The 18,419-nt window shown below is 42.8% G+C and overlaps 1 protein-coding gene across 1 annotated transcript in view; it reads right to left on the minus strand.

Annotated features, from left to right (window-relative positions):
* Window positions 1–330: 330 nt before the first annotated feature.
* The window catches only part of si:dkey-220f10.4 (tubby protein homolog), a 34,202-nt gene continuing 16,113 nt past the window's right edge, over window positions 331–18,419 (minus strand). Inside the window, exons 7-11 of the mRNA XM_036555091.1 lie at window positions 8,047–8,159; window positions 7,750–7,864; window positions 5,925–6,023; window positions 5,424–5,595; window positions 331–464 (exon numbers count right to left, since the gene is read on the minus strand). Of these exons, the coding sequence (XP_036410984.1) occupies window positions 331–464; window positions 5,424–5,595; window positions 5,925–6,023; window positions 7,750–7,864; window positions 8,047–8,159 (633 nt within the window). The remainder of the gene's footprint in view (window positions 465–5,423; window positions 5,596–5,924; window positions 6,024–7,749; window positions 7,865–8,046; window positions 8,160–18,419) is intronic.

Genomic DNA, 18,419 nt, shown 5'->3' on the forward strand with positions numbered 1-18,419 from the left:
CCTACTGCATGAGAATAGCACATTCACCAAGGAATGTGTGCAAGGAAAAGTCCAATGTAAATAATTAATGACAATAATATAAGTAAACAGTTGATATAAGTATTTCTCAAACTCACACTTTTTAATGATTTCATTATACAAAACCTATATATAGGCTCTACTGTTTTCAAGTTTCTACTTTGTAAATCAAACCTGACCAAGCAAATAACTAGATAAACAATAATGACTACCACAGTTTGCATGAACACAAGATAAATGAGACTATGCCCTTCTGAAAAAGAAGCTGCTGGGTATCTAGCAAATTGTCCTGTTCTGATGCATCTGCTTCATTTATTCACAAGCCAGCTTCCCGTCAAAGGAAGAGAGAGCTATGGCAAAGGCTTGCAGTGCACAGAGTGGGAAACTGTAGTCCATGGAGAACACATCTTCTGCCACACGTCCAAACTGCATCACAATGTAGTCCACTGAGAAAATGAGGAGAAAAAGGAGAAATGGATGTAAAAAGGAAAGTCAAATGGAAATCATTTATGACAATAATAGTTACCCAACCTCAGCACCACGAGTACTAAGCACTATCAGATAATCATTTTGTTTCATTCAATAAAAATTCAAAGGAAATTGCCATGCTACTCAACAAAGAAATTCATGCTAGAGCGCAAGGTTGCTTTGAAACTGTGGGCATTAGTTCTTGCACTGTTGTGCCCAAAGTCATTGAATGTACCTGTGAATAAGCTGGTTTTGCTTCAACGTTTCCTTCCATTGCTTCATCATTTCCCTGTGAATTTTCTGTTTCAAGCTCATGTTGATCATCTGCGTTAGTAAATTCTCAATTTTTTTTTGTAACAATGACCATATTTCATTAAAAGTCAATCTGTGTCACACTCACATTCCCCCCAAAATGTGTAGGAGGGTGAAAATCACAAAAACAAAGAAAAAAACAGCACAAATATCAGATTACTTTTATTTTGTTAAAAAAAAAGAAAGTAATTTTGGGGAAAAAGGATGTATGAATGCAGAAATAAAGATAAAACTGAATCACATTTGTTCCCTCCTGTAAAAAGTGAGACAACTTAACTGTTTAGCAGCTAAGGAAAAGTTAGTTTTGGACTGGAACTACTCAACACCATGATGAAGTAAAGAGGAAATCATTGTGATAGGAGATCTCTGACCAGCAGAAGTTATACAGATCTCAACAGTTGTCTAATGTTGCCAGTGATGGGTTCTTGAGAAGTCACAGAAACATCCTCTGTGGAATCAGGAAGCCGGGGCTGCTCTAACACTCCTCAGTTTGCCACCTGCTTACCTGCTGCTCTGAAGTGTCAGATTTGATTCTTTAAATACACCCGATTGCCTTGATCAACATCAGGTGTGTCTCATTTCAAATTCACATTGTAAAAGCGAAGGAGCTTACACAGCTCTATGGTGCTCTATGGAGGAAGGAGGAGTGTACTCTATTACCTTTAACTAGCTGCTGTTCATTAGTTGAAAATAAATTAGACTAGTGTATGAGATATGGATTGATGCTATGGATTGATGGACTATTGCATTATAGCCAGGAGGATACTGGTTTGGATTGTAGTAAATGGTGATGAAGAATCAATGAATGATGCACTAATTGTAAGTCGCTTTGGTTTAAAAGCGTCTGGGAAATACCAAATTGTAAATTGTAAATTGTAATGCTCCAGCATGTGTTTTTGGTTATTCAGGGTACCTTGGTATTAGGTGACAGAGAGGTTACAATGGCATCCTCTGTGCTATGTCCACTTCTATATGCATCTTGATATGGATCCACCCTATCATCAACATATGTTAAAAGTTTTTGAACAATTTGCTCAAGTGCCTTCATCAGTTCTAAAGTAACTGGTCTGTAATCATGTCATATCCCTCATAAAAAGACTTCAATTTATTAGTGAATTTGACAGCATCCTTCATGTAAATGGGTTTACAGAATGTTGCCTGCCATGCTGTTCATGGTTTGCTAGATCCTCCTTGGATTGTCAGATGTGAAGGCATTGTCAAGCTGCTTTCTATGGATTTTTGAGTTGATCTGTTTGACTGTTCTTTACTGCTAGCCCTTATTTTTAAAGGTCCTTTTCTTTGGGGCACAGTTTAATGTCCTTATTTCCTTACTGTCCTTGTTATTGAGGTATACCGTACATTAATTGATGTACTCTGTGGTTACAGTAGTTAAATTATCAATGTTGTCCTGATGGAGTGCATCCCCTTGTGTACAGTGAAAACAGCCTTTTAGTGTCCTCTGTACACACTTTCAGTCTTCCCCACCAGTTTACTGCTTTTCAACTTGCCTCACGGTATTGACATTAACTTGAACTGATATTACACTGGCAGCAAGTGCCGCTTTTCCATTTGGAGGTATATACACGACCCACAGTATTGCACATCCAACATCTCTAGGCAGGTAGAACACAAGCTGTGACACAATGCTTCCAATATCACTAGTACATATTCTATCCTTGATCATGTGAAGACCACACAAACAATCATTAATATAAATGCAAAGCTCTACTTGTGCCTGAGCTTTCACTATTAGATCACACCACAGTAAAGTCTTCAATACCATATTAGGAGTCTGGAGTATAACAGAGTATAACTAAGTTTCCTTAACACGTGTAAGAGAGGAGTCTATATTCAAAACAGTATCTTGCATTAACCTGTATATCATCATTTTTCTTGTTTTTTGAGCAACACATCAGCCATTTGAGTGCAGGTCTTATTAACACCAGTTGACAGTTGCCACATTGTAAATAATGCAGTAGAAAATACAGTTTTAAAAAATCCTTGCAACACTGTTTACAGCTATGATTTCTATATTGGATTAAAGGGAATGAATACACACATTACTTGAACACACTACTACAAGCCTATTTTCCGTTCTGACCACTGTGCTCTGTTACCTAATGGCGTCTAGTGGTCCTCTCACATCGCGGCATAAAATCACAATCCAGAACCTTCTCTGCCGTTGCCCCCCGATAGTGGAATGAACTTCCTCACTTCATCCTTCTGCCAAGTCCCTCACTACTAGTTTTAAGAAACATCTGAAGACACAGCTCTTCCGTACTCACCTGATCACCTGAATCACTACCGCCTAAAAGGAAAAAAATAATCAACTTTAATGTTTTAATGAACTTGTGTCTCTACCAGCTAGCTCGTACCTTGTCTGGCCAACTATTGAAACGTGGTCATGCAGCACTTCTAATGTTGTATGCAGTGTTGTTCATTGAACGTGCTCATTTTTTCAGTGAACTTGAACGTATCTGTTTGCAACTAAAGAACGTGAACTTGAGCTTGTCCAGGTTTGCATGAGATTCGGAATCCTTGGGTGTGTTAAAGTTACTGCTTGATGAATAAACACGGATGGCATTATTCCATACTTGAGATGTTTTTATTGGTGCAACTCATCAGATGCCTCAACCAACTGCCCATATCCCGCGTAACAATCACTGCACATGTAGACGTACACATAAAACAGTCCCTGGAGCAGCTCATTTAAAAAATGGAAGAAATGAACTATGAATGTGAACTTGTTCATTTTAATCTGTGTGCACTGAACTTTGAGCTAGCTCTTGTGAAGTGTGAACTTGCACTGGTTGTATGGCTTTTGCTTCTTTTGTACTCTGCCTTGTACTCTGTATTGTCTTGCCTTCTGGAACATACTTGGAACATACTTGCTCAATTGAACATTGTCGGCATATAGTAGGAATCCCTGCTCCCTTCAAGACAGACGTTTTTTTTTTTGTTTGTTTGTTTTTTTTTCCACATGGAATGCATTTTAATTTGACTATTTTCTGGACAATCCTAGCATGTTTCATTCATAAAATAGAATTTTGTATTTACTTTTTTAAGAAACATTTAAAATATTACATCACCTCTTTACATGAAAAGTAAGCCTAAATATAGAAGTTACCCTAAATATGCATTACGTAAGCATCAAAATATAATTTATTTGTATCATTTACATTTATTCATTTTATTTATTTATTCATTTTCATGAATATATGAATCTATGAATCTATGAATCTAATCATGAGTATCATGATTAGATTCTGTACTCTGGCTGCTTGTATGATGTGTAGATACTTTATTGTATTTATCTGATGCCTGCTAATGTTATTGCAAATACAAAAATGACTGTTACACGAGTTGCTGTGTACATCATCCTTGAAAAACATAAGGGAAGAGATTTTTTTTGTCTTAATCTAGGTATTTTTTGCACAGTGACTCAAGCAGTAACAATGCACATAATCAGTAAATTTTATGTAGCAACTAATGTTGAAGTACATATAGTAACCTAATACGTACACTGGTTATTTCCTTTATTCCACTGAGGACTATATATTTGGCTTTTTTGAAATAAAATTTTAGTCTTCAGCAATTTGCCTAGTGGTGAGTGCATATCATGTTAAGTAACCCAATGTACCTAAAGTATCACAGCATATATCAAATCAGTATGCTGAAAAGCCTTAGCAGTGCACAGGCTGAGTTTAATGCAGGTAATTTTTTACCTGTATTAAACTTGAACATAAAAGTAGTTGAATTTCAGATGTTTCTACATGGATAGCAATTTGATCTTAAAATAACATCTAACCAGAATACACTGAAATAAAACAGTTTTCTCTGTTTTCTCCATCTGTACTCAAAACAGGTGGCAAGTGAGACATTGGTTGGAGGGACTGACAGTGATACACTTGCTGGCCATTTCTAAACATGTTGCCTAAGTGTTTGGTTTCTTTTCTGTTTGATGTGACCAATACAAACAGAGAAGATGTGTCTTCAGGTACAAGAGCATCAGATGCATTATTATCAAGTAAGAGGGTGTCCTTGCTCAATATGGGGTTTTTCTTGCTTGGACAATAGGACTAATGTGACTTAGCAAGTCAGCCTAGTTAGTCTAACTTATCTAGTTAATTAGCCTATCCTATGGTATGTGTTAGCCATCTGTCCAAAGCCCTTGGGACAGACTCATTAACTCATCAAACACACACACCTTTATCCTTAGTTACTATCATTGTTAAACTTGCTACATTTGTATTTGAGAATCTCTTATTCTTGTAGTGTTGTAAGCATAGTTCTTATTGTTCTGCCATGAAACATCACCAATTTTCACACTTCTTATATGCAAACATTAGACACAGTTGCGGAACTGTGAGATGTCCCCATTGGGGAGACACTGCTGGATCTAATGCAAACTTGCAAAAGTAGTGTGTTGCAACTAATGCAAAACTTGTTTTTCATAGGTTTTGCACAACTTGATATAGTTTTACAAAGTCCAGTTGACAAAGACACTCTTGACCCAAGATATTATCTACAGCAAACAATCTGTATGTCTTCATTTTAGCTTACTCTCCCCAGCACTTACTTTTGGTGCAATTCTTTAATCTTTTTTCTTTTTTTGTCTAACTCACCATTGTCCGGGTGAACAATCTGAAAGTTTTTGACTGAAGCATGTGTAACACGGCCATGGAAGTTGAGCACATAAGACTGTGTCTGTTCATTCCAGCTCGGGGACTTGTTTATCAGGCATACAAGGTTATCAGTATTCCCATTCTCATGTCGACAGAGTAGAGTCTCCAGCTCCTGAAAGAGAGAGGTGGGACAAGAGATGGAGGGGAAAACAACAGTGGTTAAACTTGTGCGGTAGTGTCACACTAGTAGTGATGATGAATCATGTAATAGAAGGATGAAGTTTAAAGATGGACAAATTTTGTAAATTTATGTAAAAAAATTTCTGTAAATCCTACATAACACTCTGGCATTCAGATTTGAAACAATATGCCTAAGGTGAAATTGATCTTAAAATTAAAAATCACAGCTCTATAGTTTTCATCCTAATGCATGTAAGAATCAGATTTATTTCCCAGTCTCGCCTATAATTTTGATGATAGAGTTGAAATATTGAGATTCACATTTTTGGGGCGAATGCTGACTCTCTCATCATTCTCCCTCATGCCTGGAATAATCACGGTCATCTTCCTGGGACCCTTAAACCCCAGCACATTCTTCTCCTGACAGAATGAAATGACAGGGGGAGAGAGAGAGGGACAGAGAAAGAAAAAGATACTCTGAAATGTCTTGAGGTACACCTAAACCCACAAAGTTTGCATATGGTATTTTCATGTTGAAAACAGGGAGTTTGAGTTGCTATGGAAAAGCATAAATATAATTAATGCATCACCCTCTTTGTACTAAACATTCAAGAGCAAAGGAGAATGTCGGATTAGAATGTTTAAAATGTTGCTGAGGGTTGCAAGGAAGGAAACAGATGATGTCTCACACTTGGATTTCTCATAATTGCTGCATAGTTGCAGAAAAAGACAAAAATTGGTTTATATTTTCAGGACATCTGTAACCATTTTACTCAAATATTCAACTTATACAGTTTTACAACTTATACAGATTCCTTCCTTATTAAAATTACACATACCTCTTTAATTAAAAATGACTTCCAAAGTTTACTACCACTTAGTAAGAAATTCCTACATGTACATACTACACTACCATATTATCAAGATGGCAGAAAAGCCAACTTACTATTCCTCTTATTGTCTTATTATTCCATAAAATTTCCTGTACAGAATTCCTCCTACAGCTTTTAAGCTATACTTATGAAATTTTGCCAATACCTTCACCTAGTATGGGATTGCGTTGCTCTTTTTTTGTCAATACCTAAAACAAGTTTTGAAATTTTATTGATTTTAAATTTTCTCATTGACTCGCATGGATAAAATGTTCAGAATCTGAACATTTCTCTCATGTTTAGCTGATGTCACAAAAGGACTGCTACAGTGGCCACAGATAGTCCATTCCTGGATCAAATCTTACCTGCTACAGCTGCCACAGACACAGATTGTGTGAGAGCAAAGTCTCTAACTCAGGGTTGCCAGCTCTCACTTATCTGGTGTGACTCTCTTTCAGCCTCATTCTCACACACTCTTATGAAATATCACACCAAATCTGTTCGTTGATCTTTTGTTAACAACAGAACTGGAGTACCAAGCAAGGTAACTAAGTGAAAATAGAATCTGCTAGCTAGTCCATTACCAGCTTAACTAGCTCCCTAATTAGTTCAATAGCTAGCTAGTGTGTTAGCTGGCTTGGTGTAAAATGGCTTCAAGTAGCTAGCTAGGATCTTAGCTAGTGAAATAACTAGCTGAAAAAGAATTAACTAGCTGGTTAGCAATGATGTAGGTAGGTCTAATGATGTAGGTAGCCTGTGAGTTGCCTACCTACTTACAATGCTAGTTAGCTAGCTAACAAGCTGACAGGTTCAAAATGAACTAACTTATAGACCTATCCATGAAAAGCATGTGAATGTCTGCACAGGACTATTAAATTGAAAATCTCACTCCAGTCAGCTCATCAAAGCTGGAAATGTAACTACTAGCTACTTCCATTCTAGGCCTTTTCAAGCCAATTTGTAGTTTGTCCTCAAACTTTCCTTTTGAGTTTCTTCTGTTTAGCTGGTAGCAGTTAGCATAGTCAAAAGAGTCAGGGAAATCATGCTGCTGTTGAAATCATCATTCAAGAGAACATTCTTCAAAGGTGAATGAAAGGTATTATGGATTTTTATATATGTATTATCATATCAAGTATGTAAATCTGAAGGAGGGGATATGGCATCTGTATATAAACTGAGGGGGAAATCTGGTATTAATATTGAATATCTGATTTAAATGGTTACAGAGGCAAGTTATTTGGTGTTAGATAAGTTGACTGTGAATTTCCACACACATAACAGATTGCTGCAAGCTCCTGGCGAAGTGACTCTGTTTCTTTGATGAAAGGCTTCTTCTCTGGATTCTCCCCACCATCATACACTGTGAACCTTGTGCCGAGCACATTGGAGCTAAGGGAGAGATAAATAATTTAAGAAGAGCAAAGTATGGAAGACAGCATGGCAAACAGATTACAGTAACTATTCAGCACAGAGAAAAGCACTGAAGCACAGGTGCCTGCTTTATTGTGATTTCTTGGTTTACGTCTGTAAAGCAATACAAGCATAAAGATAAATATACGAGAAAGACTGACCGTAATTTGCCTATATAGCTGTCTGTGTCCCTGGACAGGTCTGTTGGATCAATTGAGATGAGGTAGTTGGACGTTTTGCATTTTTTCCTCTTCCTGCCTGCCATCAAAAACACCTAAGAAAGTGGAGTAATAGGCGGATAGGGTTAAATAAGTGCAAAAATGTGGTGAACCCAAAAAATGTGTACAAGAAATCAGACATATAAAATGCACCCAAATGAAAAAAATCTAGTGAATCATAATCTCACGAAGAAGAGGTGCATGTACATTAACAGAAATGTGCTCATGAATTCTGTCAACCCATTAGCATCACAGGAGTGTTGTGTTCTCAGATGAACAGTTTTTCTCATTTCACTAAATACAACTACAATATACAAATAAAACACTAGGTATTAACTGAGGCAATTCAGCAAGTTCCTTGCTCAAACATACTGTACAAAAGCAGTGCCCCACCCAGAAAATGATACTATGACATTTGTGTTACAAAACGAAACTTGTAACTACTATGCCCAGATGAGTTTCAGCAAATTTAAATTTGGTATTAAATAAAAATTTGATTGTACTGTATATGTCTTGGCAAGTACCACTACTTAAATGGCGGCGCGTGCAGACGCAGCGGCTCCTCTCTGTCCCGATAGAACGGCGTTTTCGTGTTTATTCTCGTGCAAGTCGGCGTGTTTTTGTCAGCGTACGTTATGTTTGTTCAACACAAGGCGAACTTACAACCGGAAGGATTTGCTAGTCATCGGCAGATCTGGAATCTGGAAATTAAACACCACGTATTCTGAGGAACTCCAGAGACATGGTTTACTCCGCTGGCCTACCACACCACCGGCCTCGACTGCGACTCCCCACTCGGAGAGGAGGCGGCGCAAGCGGTGTGTGAGAAAGCCGAAGAGGGGAAAGCGCGGAGGTACCCGAGCCAGGCTAGCAGCTAGCCCATACAAACCGACTATTCCAACCATCCTCCTCGCCAATGTACGCTCCTTAGACAACAAAATGGACCACATACGGCTTCTGAGATCTTCGCAGCGAGCCGTGAGAGAGTGCTGTGTGTCTGTATTCACTGAAACGTGGCTCAACAACAGCGTACCGGACTCCGCCATTCAACTCGACCAGCTAACATGCTATCGAGCGGATAGAGCGCTGTTTGAGAACGGTAAAACCCGCGGTGGCGGGGTCTGTGTTTACATCAGTGATGCATGGTGTCGAGATGCCACAGTGGTCTGCAGACATTGTTCACCCCTGGCGGAGTTTATGATTATCAAGTGCCGTCCATTCTACTTGCCGAGGGAATTCACAGCCATCCTGCTAGTGGCTGTTTACATTCCCCCTAGCTCTAACAACAGCGACAAGAGCGGGGCAATCAGTGAGCTCTACCAGGCTATCAGCGATCAACAGACAGCCCACCCAGAGGGATTTCTCATCTTAGCTGGAGATTCCAATAATGCAGACCTTAAGACTGTGTTTCCAAATATACATCAACACATCAACTTTCCAACACGGGGAAATAACACTTTGGACCTGGTCTACACAACACATAAAGGAGCATATAGAGCCTCACCCCTCCCCCACCTTGGCCTCTCTGACCACATCACTGTTATGCTAATAGATAGATAGATAGATAGATAGATAGATAGATAGATAGATATGTACTTTATTAATCCCAGTGGGAAATTAAGTTATCCAGCTGCTCGCTGACATACAGTACATTCATAATAAAAACCATAATACAACCATTAAAAGTGCGGAAGTGCAAAAAGAATAAATAAATAAATAAACAGATAAAAACAGTGAACAGTACATGGGTAAAGGACACAGTGCATGGGTAAAAAGACTAAAAAGTTAAATGACTAAAAGACTACACAGTGCTCCTCCTTTCCCCTCCTCTCCCACGTGTGGTGTTGTACAGTCTTATGGCTCTGGGAAGAAATGACCTGCGGCATCTTTCGGAGGAGCAGTTCAGTGAGATCAGCCTCTCACTGAAGCTGCTCCTCTGCCCCACCACCAGCTTGTGGAGTGGGTGGCTGCTGTCGTCCATGACAGAGAGCAGTTTGAGGAGTGCTCTCCTGTCTGCCACCGATGCCACAGAGTCCAGCTCCGCACCAATGATGGAGGAGGCCTTCCTGACCAGTTTCTCCAGTCTCTGTGTGTCCTTCTGTATGGCGCTCCCCCCCAACACACCACCCCGTAGAAAAGTGCACTGGCCACCACCAACTGATAAAACATCTGCAACATTTTTTTGCAGACGCTAAAAGATGCCAGTCGTCTGAGAAAGTACAGCCTGCTCTGCACCTTCCTGTACACAGAGTCACAGTTGGCAGACCAGTCCAGTTTATTGTCCAGCTGCAGGCCCAGGTACTTATAGGAGGTGACCACCTCAATCTCCTCACCACAGATGTCAACAGCCAGAGGAGATGTGCAGTGCCTCCTAAAGTCCAGTACCATCTCCTTTGTTTTTGAGGTGTTGAGCTGCAGGTGGTTCAGGTGACTCCAGGTGGTAAAGTCCTTCACAAGGGCCCTGTACTCCCCCTCATCACTCCCCCTGATGCACCCGACGATGGCGGTGTCGTCAGAAAACTTCTGCACGTGACACAGTTCGGTGTTGTGCATGAAGTCTGCTGTGTACAGGGTGAGGAGGAGGGGGGCGAGCACAGTCCCTTGTGGCGCCCCCGTGCTGCTGGTCACCATGTCTGATGTTACAGACCCCAACCTGACAAATTGAGGTCTGTCAGTGAGGTAGTCTGTGATCCAGGACACGAGGGGTGGGTCGACCTGCATGGTGGTGAGTTTTTCCTTCAGGCGTAGAGGCTGTATGGTGTTGAAGGCGCTTGAGAAATCTATGAATAGAATTCTCACAGTGCCACTCTCTCTGTCCAGGAATGTGTGGGTACGGTGCAGGAGGTACAGCACCGCGTCCTCAACTCCCACATTCTTCCTGTAACCAAATTGAAGAGGGTCCTGGGCTTGCTGCACCTGTTGTGTTAGGGCATTCATCACCAGCCGCTCCAAAGTCTTCATCAAATGAGAAGTGAGGGCAACAGGTCTGAAGTCCTTCAGGTCACTGGGCCGTCCCTTCTTTGGTATCAGAATGATACACGATGTTTTCCAGAGGGTGGGGACCTTCCCCTGGTGCAGGCTCTGGTTGAAGATGTGCTGCAGGGGCTCGGTCAGCTCTGAAGCGCAGGCCCTCAGCAGCCTCGGACACAGCCTGTCCGGACCAGCTGCCTTCCTGGGGCGGAGTCTCCTCAGCTCCTGCCTGACCTGGTCCATGGTGAAGGAGATGGAGGAAGTGGAGGAGTCAGGGGGGTTGGAGAGGGGTGGAGGAGGAGGAGGAGGAGAAGGAGGAGGGGGGCTAGATAGGGAGGCTGGGGATGTGGGGGGGGTTAGTGGGTGGGCAGGTGTTGAGTCAAACCGATTGAAGAAGATGTTGAATTCGTTTGTTCTCTCTACACCCCCCTCCACCACCCCTGTTGTGTTCTTTTTGCACCCAGTGATGGTTTTCATGCCATCCCACACCTCTCTGATGTTGTTCAGCCTCAGCTTCCCCTCCAGTTTCTTTTTGTAGGCCTCCCTGGCCTCCTTTAAGCAGATTTTCAATTCCTTCTGCACTCTCTTTACCTCCTCAGTGTCTCTGTTCATGAATGCCCTCTTTTTCCTGTTGAGGACTGCCTTCACCTTGCCAGTGATCCACGGCTTGTTGTTGGCAAAGCATCGTATTTCCCTGGCAGGCACAGCAATGTCAGTACAGAAGTTGACATAGTCAGTCAGACACTGTGTAGCTTCCTCTAGGTCGTCACCATGAGGGTCAAGCAACACACTCCAGTCAGTGCAGCTGAAGCAGTCTCTGAGAGCCTCCTCAGCCTCTGGTGTCCACCTCCTGACAGTTCGTGTAGTGATGGGCTGCCTCCTCACCAGTGGTGTGTACCTGGGCTGCAGATGGACGAGGTTGTGGTCAGACTTCCCTAGGGGCGGGAGGGGCGTGGCCGAGTAGGCATCCCTCATGTTGGTGTACAGCAGGTCGATGGTCCTGTTCTTCCGGGTGGGACAGTCCACGTACTGGTGCATGGCCGGCAGGGTGGAGTCCAGGGTGATGTGATTGAAGTCCCCTGAGATGATGACCAGAGCCTCTGGGTGTTGCGTCTATAACCCTGCAGTGATGGAGTGTACTGCATCAAGCGCCGCATTCGCGTTAGCCCTCGGAGGAATGTAAACACAGATCACAATGACCTGCGTGAACTCCCTCAGTACGTAGTATGGTCTTACGCTAACGGCTAGCAGCTCACAGTCACGGCAGCACATGACGGATTTAATACGGCAATGATTGGGATTACTCCATCTGTTGTTCACGTACAGCACGAGGCCCCCACCTTTACTCTTCCCGCTGGCGTTGGTGTCTCTATCTGCCCTCACCGTAGTGAAGCCGGGTAGCTCCACGTTAGCATCAGGTATGTGGGCAGTTAGCCAAGTCTCTGTGAGGATTATTAAGCAGCTCTCCCGATAAGTCTGTTGGTTCTTAATCAATGCCCCCAGCTCGTCCATCTTGTTGGGCAAAGCATTTACATTCCCCATCAACACCGAGGGGATCGGTGGCTTGTATCTCAGCTGTTGTTGTTTTCTAGCTGTAGCCTTAGCCCTGCGCTTCACCCCGGCACGGCTTCCCCGGTACCTCCTCCTTATCTCTCGAGGTATAAAGTGGCAAAAGTCCGTTTTGATCTTCTTCAAAGCCAAAAGACTACTTCTAGAGTAGACCGTTACCTTCTTCAGGTTGTCAGCAGAACATCCACAGTTACCATAACATACATTCGTATTCGCATTCGCACACCAAGCAGCGGACCGGCAGCCGGCTTGCACTAGCGCCATGACAGCGTACAGACAGCTAGCATACAGACCACGGGTGAAAGTCACCAAACCGGTTCAGAGGCAGATCAGAGTGTGGCCAGAGGGCGCAGGACTGCTTTGCCACCACGGACTGGGACATGTTCAGACAGGCAGCCACCTACAACCAACACATCAACATTGAGGAGTACACAGAGACAGTTACAGCCTACATCACCAAATGCATTGATGATGTCACTGAAACCAAAACCATCACCACCCGGGCTAACCAGAAGCCATGGCTGACAGGAGAGGTCCACAGGCTATTGAGGGCCCGAAATGCTGCCTTCAGAGCCGGTGATGATGCTGCACTGAAAACAGCCAGAGCCAACCTGTCCCGCGGCATCAGGAAAGCCAAAAAACAGTTCACACAGAAGTTAGCACAGAACTTCAGTGACAGCAGAGACACAAGGAGCCTGTGGCAGGGGATCCAGACCATCACAGACTACAAGCCCCCACCACGGACCTGCGACAGCAACATCCCTCTGCTAAACAACCTCAATAACTTCTTCGCGCGCTTTGAAGCAGACAACTCCTCACCTGCTCACAAATCACCACCCCCTCCTGATTACCAGGTCTTGTGCCTATCTCCAGCCAGCGTGAAGAGCTCCCTCTCCAGAATCAATGCCCGCAAAGCTGCTGGGCCCGACAACATACCTGGCCGTGTGCTGAAGGACTGTGCAGAGGAGCTCAAAGATGTCTTTACAGACATCTTCAACACCTCCCTGAGCCAGGCAGTTGTCCCTACCTGCTTCAAAGCAACCACAATAATACCTGTGCCAAAGAAGCCATCTCCATCCAGCTTCAATGACTACCGCCCTGTTGCACTGACGCCCATCTTAATGAAGTGCTTCGAACGGCTAGTCATGCAGCACATCAAATCCATCCTCCCTCCCTCCCTGGACCCATTCCAGTTTGCATATCGAGCCAACCGGTCCACAGACGACGCGATCTCCACTGCTATACACTCAGCCCTCACCCATCTGGAAAAGAAGGACTCATATGTGAGAATGCTGTTCATAGACTTCAGCTCAGCATTCAACACAATCATCCCCATGCAGTTAATTCAGAAACTGGTTCATCTGGGCCTTAACACTTCCCTATGCAACTGGTTACTGGACTTCCTCACTGGAAGACCACAGGCAGTTCGGGTCGGCAACCACATATCCAGCAACATCATACTGAACACTGGAGCCCCTCAGGGATGTGTGCTTAGCCCCCTTCTCTTCACGCTGCTGACCCATGACTGCACACCAAAGTACAGCTCCAACATCTTCATCAAATTTGCGGATGACACAACTGTGGTGGGCCTCATCACCAACAAAGATGAGGCTAACTACAGGACGGAGGTGAGCCAACTTGCCAAGTGGTGCGGTGACAACAATCTCTCCCTGAATGTGATGAAAACAAAGGAGATGGTCGTCGATTTCAGGAGAGAGCACACCCAGCATCGTCCTTTGACCATCAATGGTGCAGCTGTGGAGAGGGTGAGTAGCACCAAGTTTCTGGGTGTGCACATAACAGAAGACCTCTCCTGGTCAAACAACACCACATCACTGGCCAAGAAAGCTCAGCAACGCCTCTACTTCCTCCGCAAACTGAGGAGAGCCAGAGCCCCAGTTCCCATCATGTGCTCCTTCTACCGAGGCACCATTGAGAGCATCCTTACCAACTGCATCACTGTGTGGTTTGGGAGCTGCACCACCGCCAACAGGAGAACCCTGCAGCGCATAGTGGATGCAGCAGAAAAGATCTCTGGTGCCTCACTCCCCTCCCCCCTGGACATCTACGACACACGCCTAGCGCGTAAAGCACAGAGCATTGCTGCCGACCCCACTCATCCTTCGCACACGCTCTTCAGTCCCCTCCCATCGGGGAGGAGATTCAGAAGCCTCCAGGCCCGTACCTCAAGGTTGAGGGACAGCTTCATCCACCAGGCTGTTAGGAAGTTGAACTCTCTTCCCTCCCTCAGCCATCTGCTCCAACACAGGACTGAGCTTTGAACCCCCCCATACTGAAGCCTGGACTATTCTCCACCCATCCTTACTCCCAACATTAATCATCACACACACACTCACACAGATTTGCACAGTCACTTTACTTATATAAACAGTCTACATCGTATTCCTGTGGAATACGTAGTTATATTTATATTTTTTATATTTATTCTCCATATTTATAAACCTACAATGTGCCTGAATGCCCTTGCTGTAAATATGTGTAATATGTGTAATTTGTAGCAATTCTTGTTCTTGTCTCTCAGTGTCTTCATTGTGTTATGTCGAACTGTTGTATTGTCACCGTGGGCCTGAGAGAAACGCAATTTCAATCCTCCGTATGTCCTGTGCATATTGGAGAATTGACAATAAAGTTGACTTTGACTTTGACTTTGATTTTGATTTTCAATGCCTCTCAGTGTGAATAAGTATCCAACTGCAAAACAGTCAGGTGCAGTGGCGGCGGGTGAGCTGGAAACAGGGCAAGCCCGAACATTACCTTTAAATCTATCATTACTTTCAACCTGTTCCCCTTTATCCTCCCTGATTAACAATAAAACAAATAATTGACATCAATCACGTAATTAGAATAAACAAATGGCAATTTGAACAATTAAGTGGCAAGTAATTCCAAAGCTCTCTCTTAAATGTTTCACATTATAGCTTTCTTGTGTTTCAAAATTCAAATAACAAAACGGAGCTAAATTTAGTTAAATAGATTTAAATTACTGAGAATAAACTTTTATTACGTTGAGTGCAATGAACAATAACGTTTAGAACACAGACCTCACAAAAGTTGTGATGTGTCATGAGCATTTAACGTAATTTAAATCGATAAATGTCATCCTTGTTAATTAAACAATCTCACGTTGTAGCTTTTGCAAGCACACAAACTACAGACAATATGCGCTGTTTAGCGAGCATAATCATTATTACACCATTACACCATTACCATTACATATATCTATTCACGCGATTGGTGTCAATTATTCTGTGAATTATTTGTTTTATTGTTAATTATTGTTAAAGGGGAACAGGTTGAAAGTAATGTTAAAGGTAATGTTCGGGCTTCCCCTGTTTCCAGCTCACCCGCCGCGACTGGTCAGGTGGTATATTTTATATACCACCTGACCAGTCAGACAAGTCAGACAACTGGGTTGTGTCAGCGCTCAGTGCTGTGCTGCCATCTTGCCTCATGCCTCACCGGAAGTCCGTCACGGCAACTTTAAATCCAAAGCTAAAGATAAAATAGCCTAACATCAACTATAAAAAGGGATAGATTAAATAAATGACACTACTAGGCATTATGGGTGGTTGAGGACCACAGACACGTATGTAGGATTTGTTTTATTCAGTCCTAATAAAAGATATTCATAACTAATGTTTATTATGGAACAACATCACTGTACGTCCTTTGTCCTTCATACAGTTTTCTTTTTCCATGTGCATTTGTCTAACTTTGATGAAACTTCTAAAACTAGGAGGGGGGTTTTGAAAATTGTACATATTCCAATGAAAAGCCTGTAAACACAAGCCTCATATGTGCAGGACAATGATATATGACATTTGAAGAGGTAGATTTACTGGGGGGCTCTCGAGTGGCTCAGTCGGTAAAAGCACTCGTTCTAAGTGTAGACTGAGCGCTACGGTCTGGGCTCGAACCCAACCGTGTCACCAGCTGATAGTGACCGGGAGCTCATAGGCGGAACACATTGGCCTTGTTCCGCTGGGGATAGGGGTGGGTACGTTGGCAGGGGCTTCGGTCCCATCAGCAACAGCAACCCTGCTGGCCAATCGGGCCCCTGTGGTCCACGTGCCAAAGCTGCATGCGCAATGTCTTCCTCCAACTTGTCTCTGTGCTAGCTTAGCTTGTGGACTGCAGTGGGAAAAGAAGCAGCAGCTGACATCAAGTGTCTTGGAGGAGGGCATGTGCTTGTCCACACTCTCCCAGATTGACAGTGGGAGTTGTGCAATGGGACCAAACATTGATGATGACAAACTGAACATTCCAGAATTTGGGGAATTGGCCATTCCAAGTTGGGGGGGAAATGGAAAAGGAAAAAAAGAACAGGTAGATTTAAAGTTGCTTGGTTCAATATGTTTCTATCAACTGAGCAACATTAAGAAGGTCAACTGCCTATGAAAAAAGGGATCTTCAGTGAGTGTGTAGCAAAACAATATGCTATTTTCTCTAACTGGTTGGCATTTCCTGTATACTTTCCTGTCTACCTGTGTAACCTGTATTCATTTCCTGTATATAGCCTATATAAAAGAGTGAGTGTTGTGAAATAAGAACACAAGTGGGTGGTGCTAAGGTTTATAAGCGCTTGATGTTTTTTTTTGTAAAAGAGAATTCGCCGAAGAAGAAGAGCTGTTGAAAGCGCCAGTGTAGTACAGCTAAGTGTTGACATTGTAATGTCCTGTATTTCAAAGGTTTTTGCTTAAATGAACCCACAAAAACTCATACACATTTGTTATTCATCAGCTGTGTAACGCATACCTAAATGAAACAAACACAAAACAAAATATTTGTAAAACAAATCTAGAAAAAAATAGAAAACATCAATATGTTGTATTATTATGTGATGTTACTTTTTAACATTATGTTACAGATTATTATTTGTGAACTATTGTAGTTGCAGAAATGTTTTCTTAGTGAATATGAATTTCTTAAGTCATTTAATTGTATAAGGCCAACCTATGGAGGGGAAAACAATACTGTAGAATGAGTTGATGTCAAATCAGAAGTTATCTGTGAGAGCAGGGTACTTAAATAATATATCCATTTACATTTTGTCTTTGTCACAAGGTTAAAAGTACTTTTTAGGACAGTTTACAGTAAATACTATTGTGCCCTGCATTTGTACTCAATTCACACACCAAAACACATCTACTTATGTTTGCCTTGACATGCGTCCCCGTTTCAAGACCTTTCCCTCAGCCTCAACTCTATAAGCTTCTTCACCAATAGCACTACTACTGTCAAAAGCCTTGGTGTAATGCTTGATAGCTAACTGTCCTTCTCCTCTCAGGTTGCAGTGGTGACTTGGGCATGCAGATTCTTTTTGTACAACATCTGAAGGATCTCCTCCTACCTCACTATGTATTCTATGTAGCTCCTAGTTCAGGTCCTGATCCTAATAATTCAGAATGCAGCTGTACGCCTTGCCTACAACCTCCCTAAACATAGGCCAGTCACAGCTCTCCTCACCTCACTTCACTGGCTTTCTGTTTATTGCTCGCATCAAGTTCATAACCTTGGTGCTGGTATACAGGACAGTGGAAGGGACAGCCTACATACCTACAATTGGTCTTAAAACCATATATACTGCCCAAATCACTGCAACCTTGGGGCAACTGACTGTCCTATCCTAACAGGGTTGCTCCTCCCAGGCACAATCCCTGTCTGTACTGGTCCCTCAATGGTAGAGTGAACTTCCCACATGGGTGAGACAGGACAACGAAATCACTGGCCATCTTCCGATGCACACTGAAGACCCA

Source organism: Megalops cyprinoides, chromosome 1 (genome assembly GCF_013368585.1).
Source record: "Megalops cyprinoides isolate fMegCyp1 chromosome 1, fMegCyp1.pri, whole genome shotgun sequence".
NCBI classification, from domain to species: domain Eukaryota; kingdom Metazoa; phylum Chordata; class Actinopteri; order Elopiformes; family Megalopidae; genus Megalops; species Megalops cyprinoides.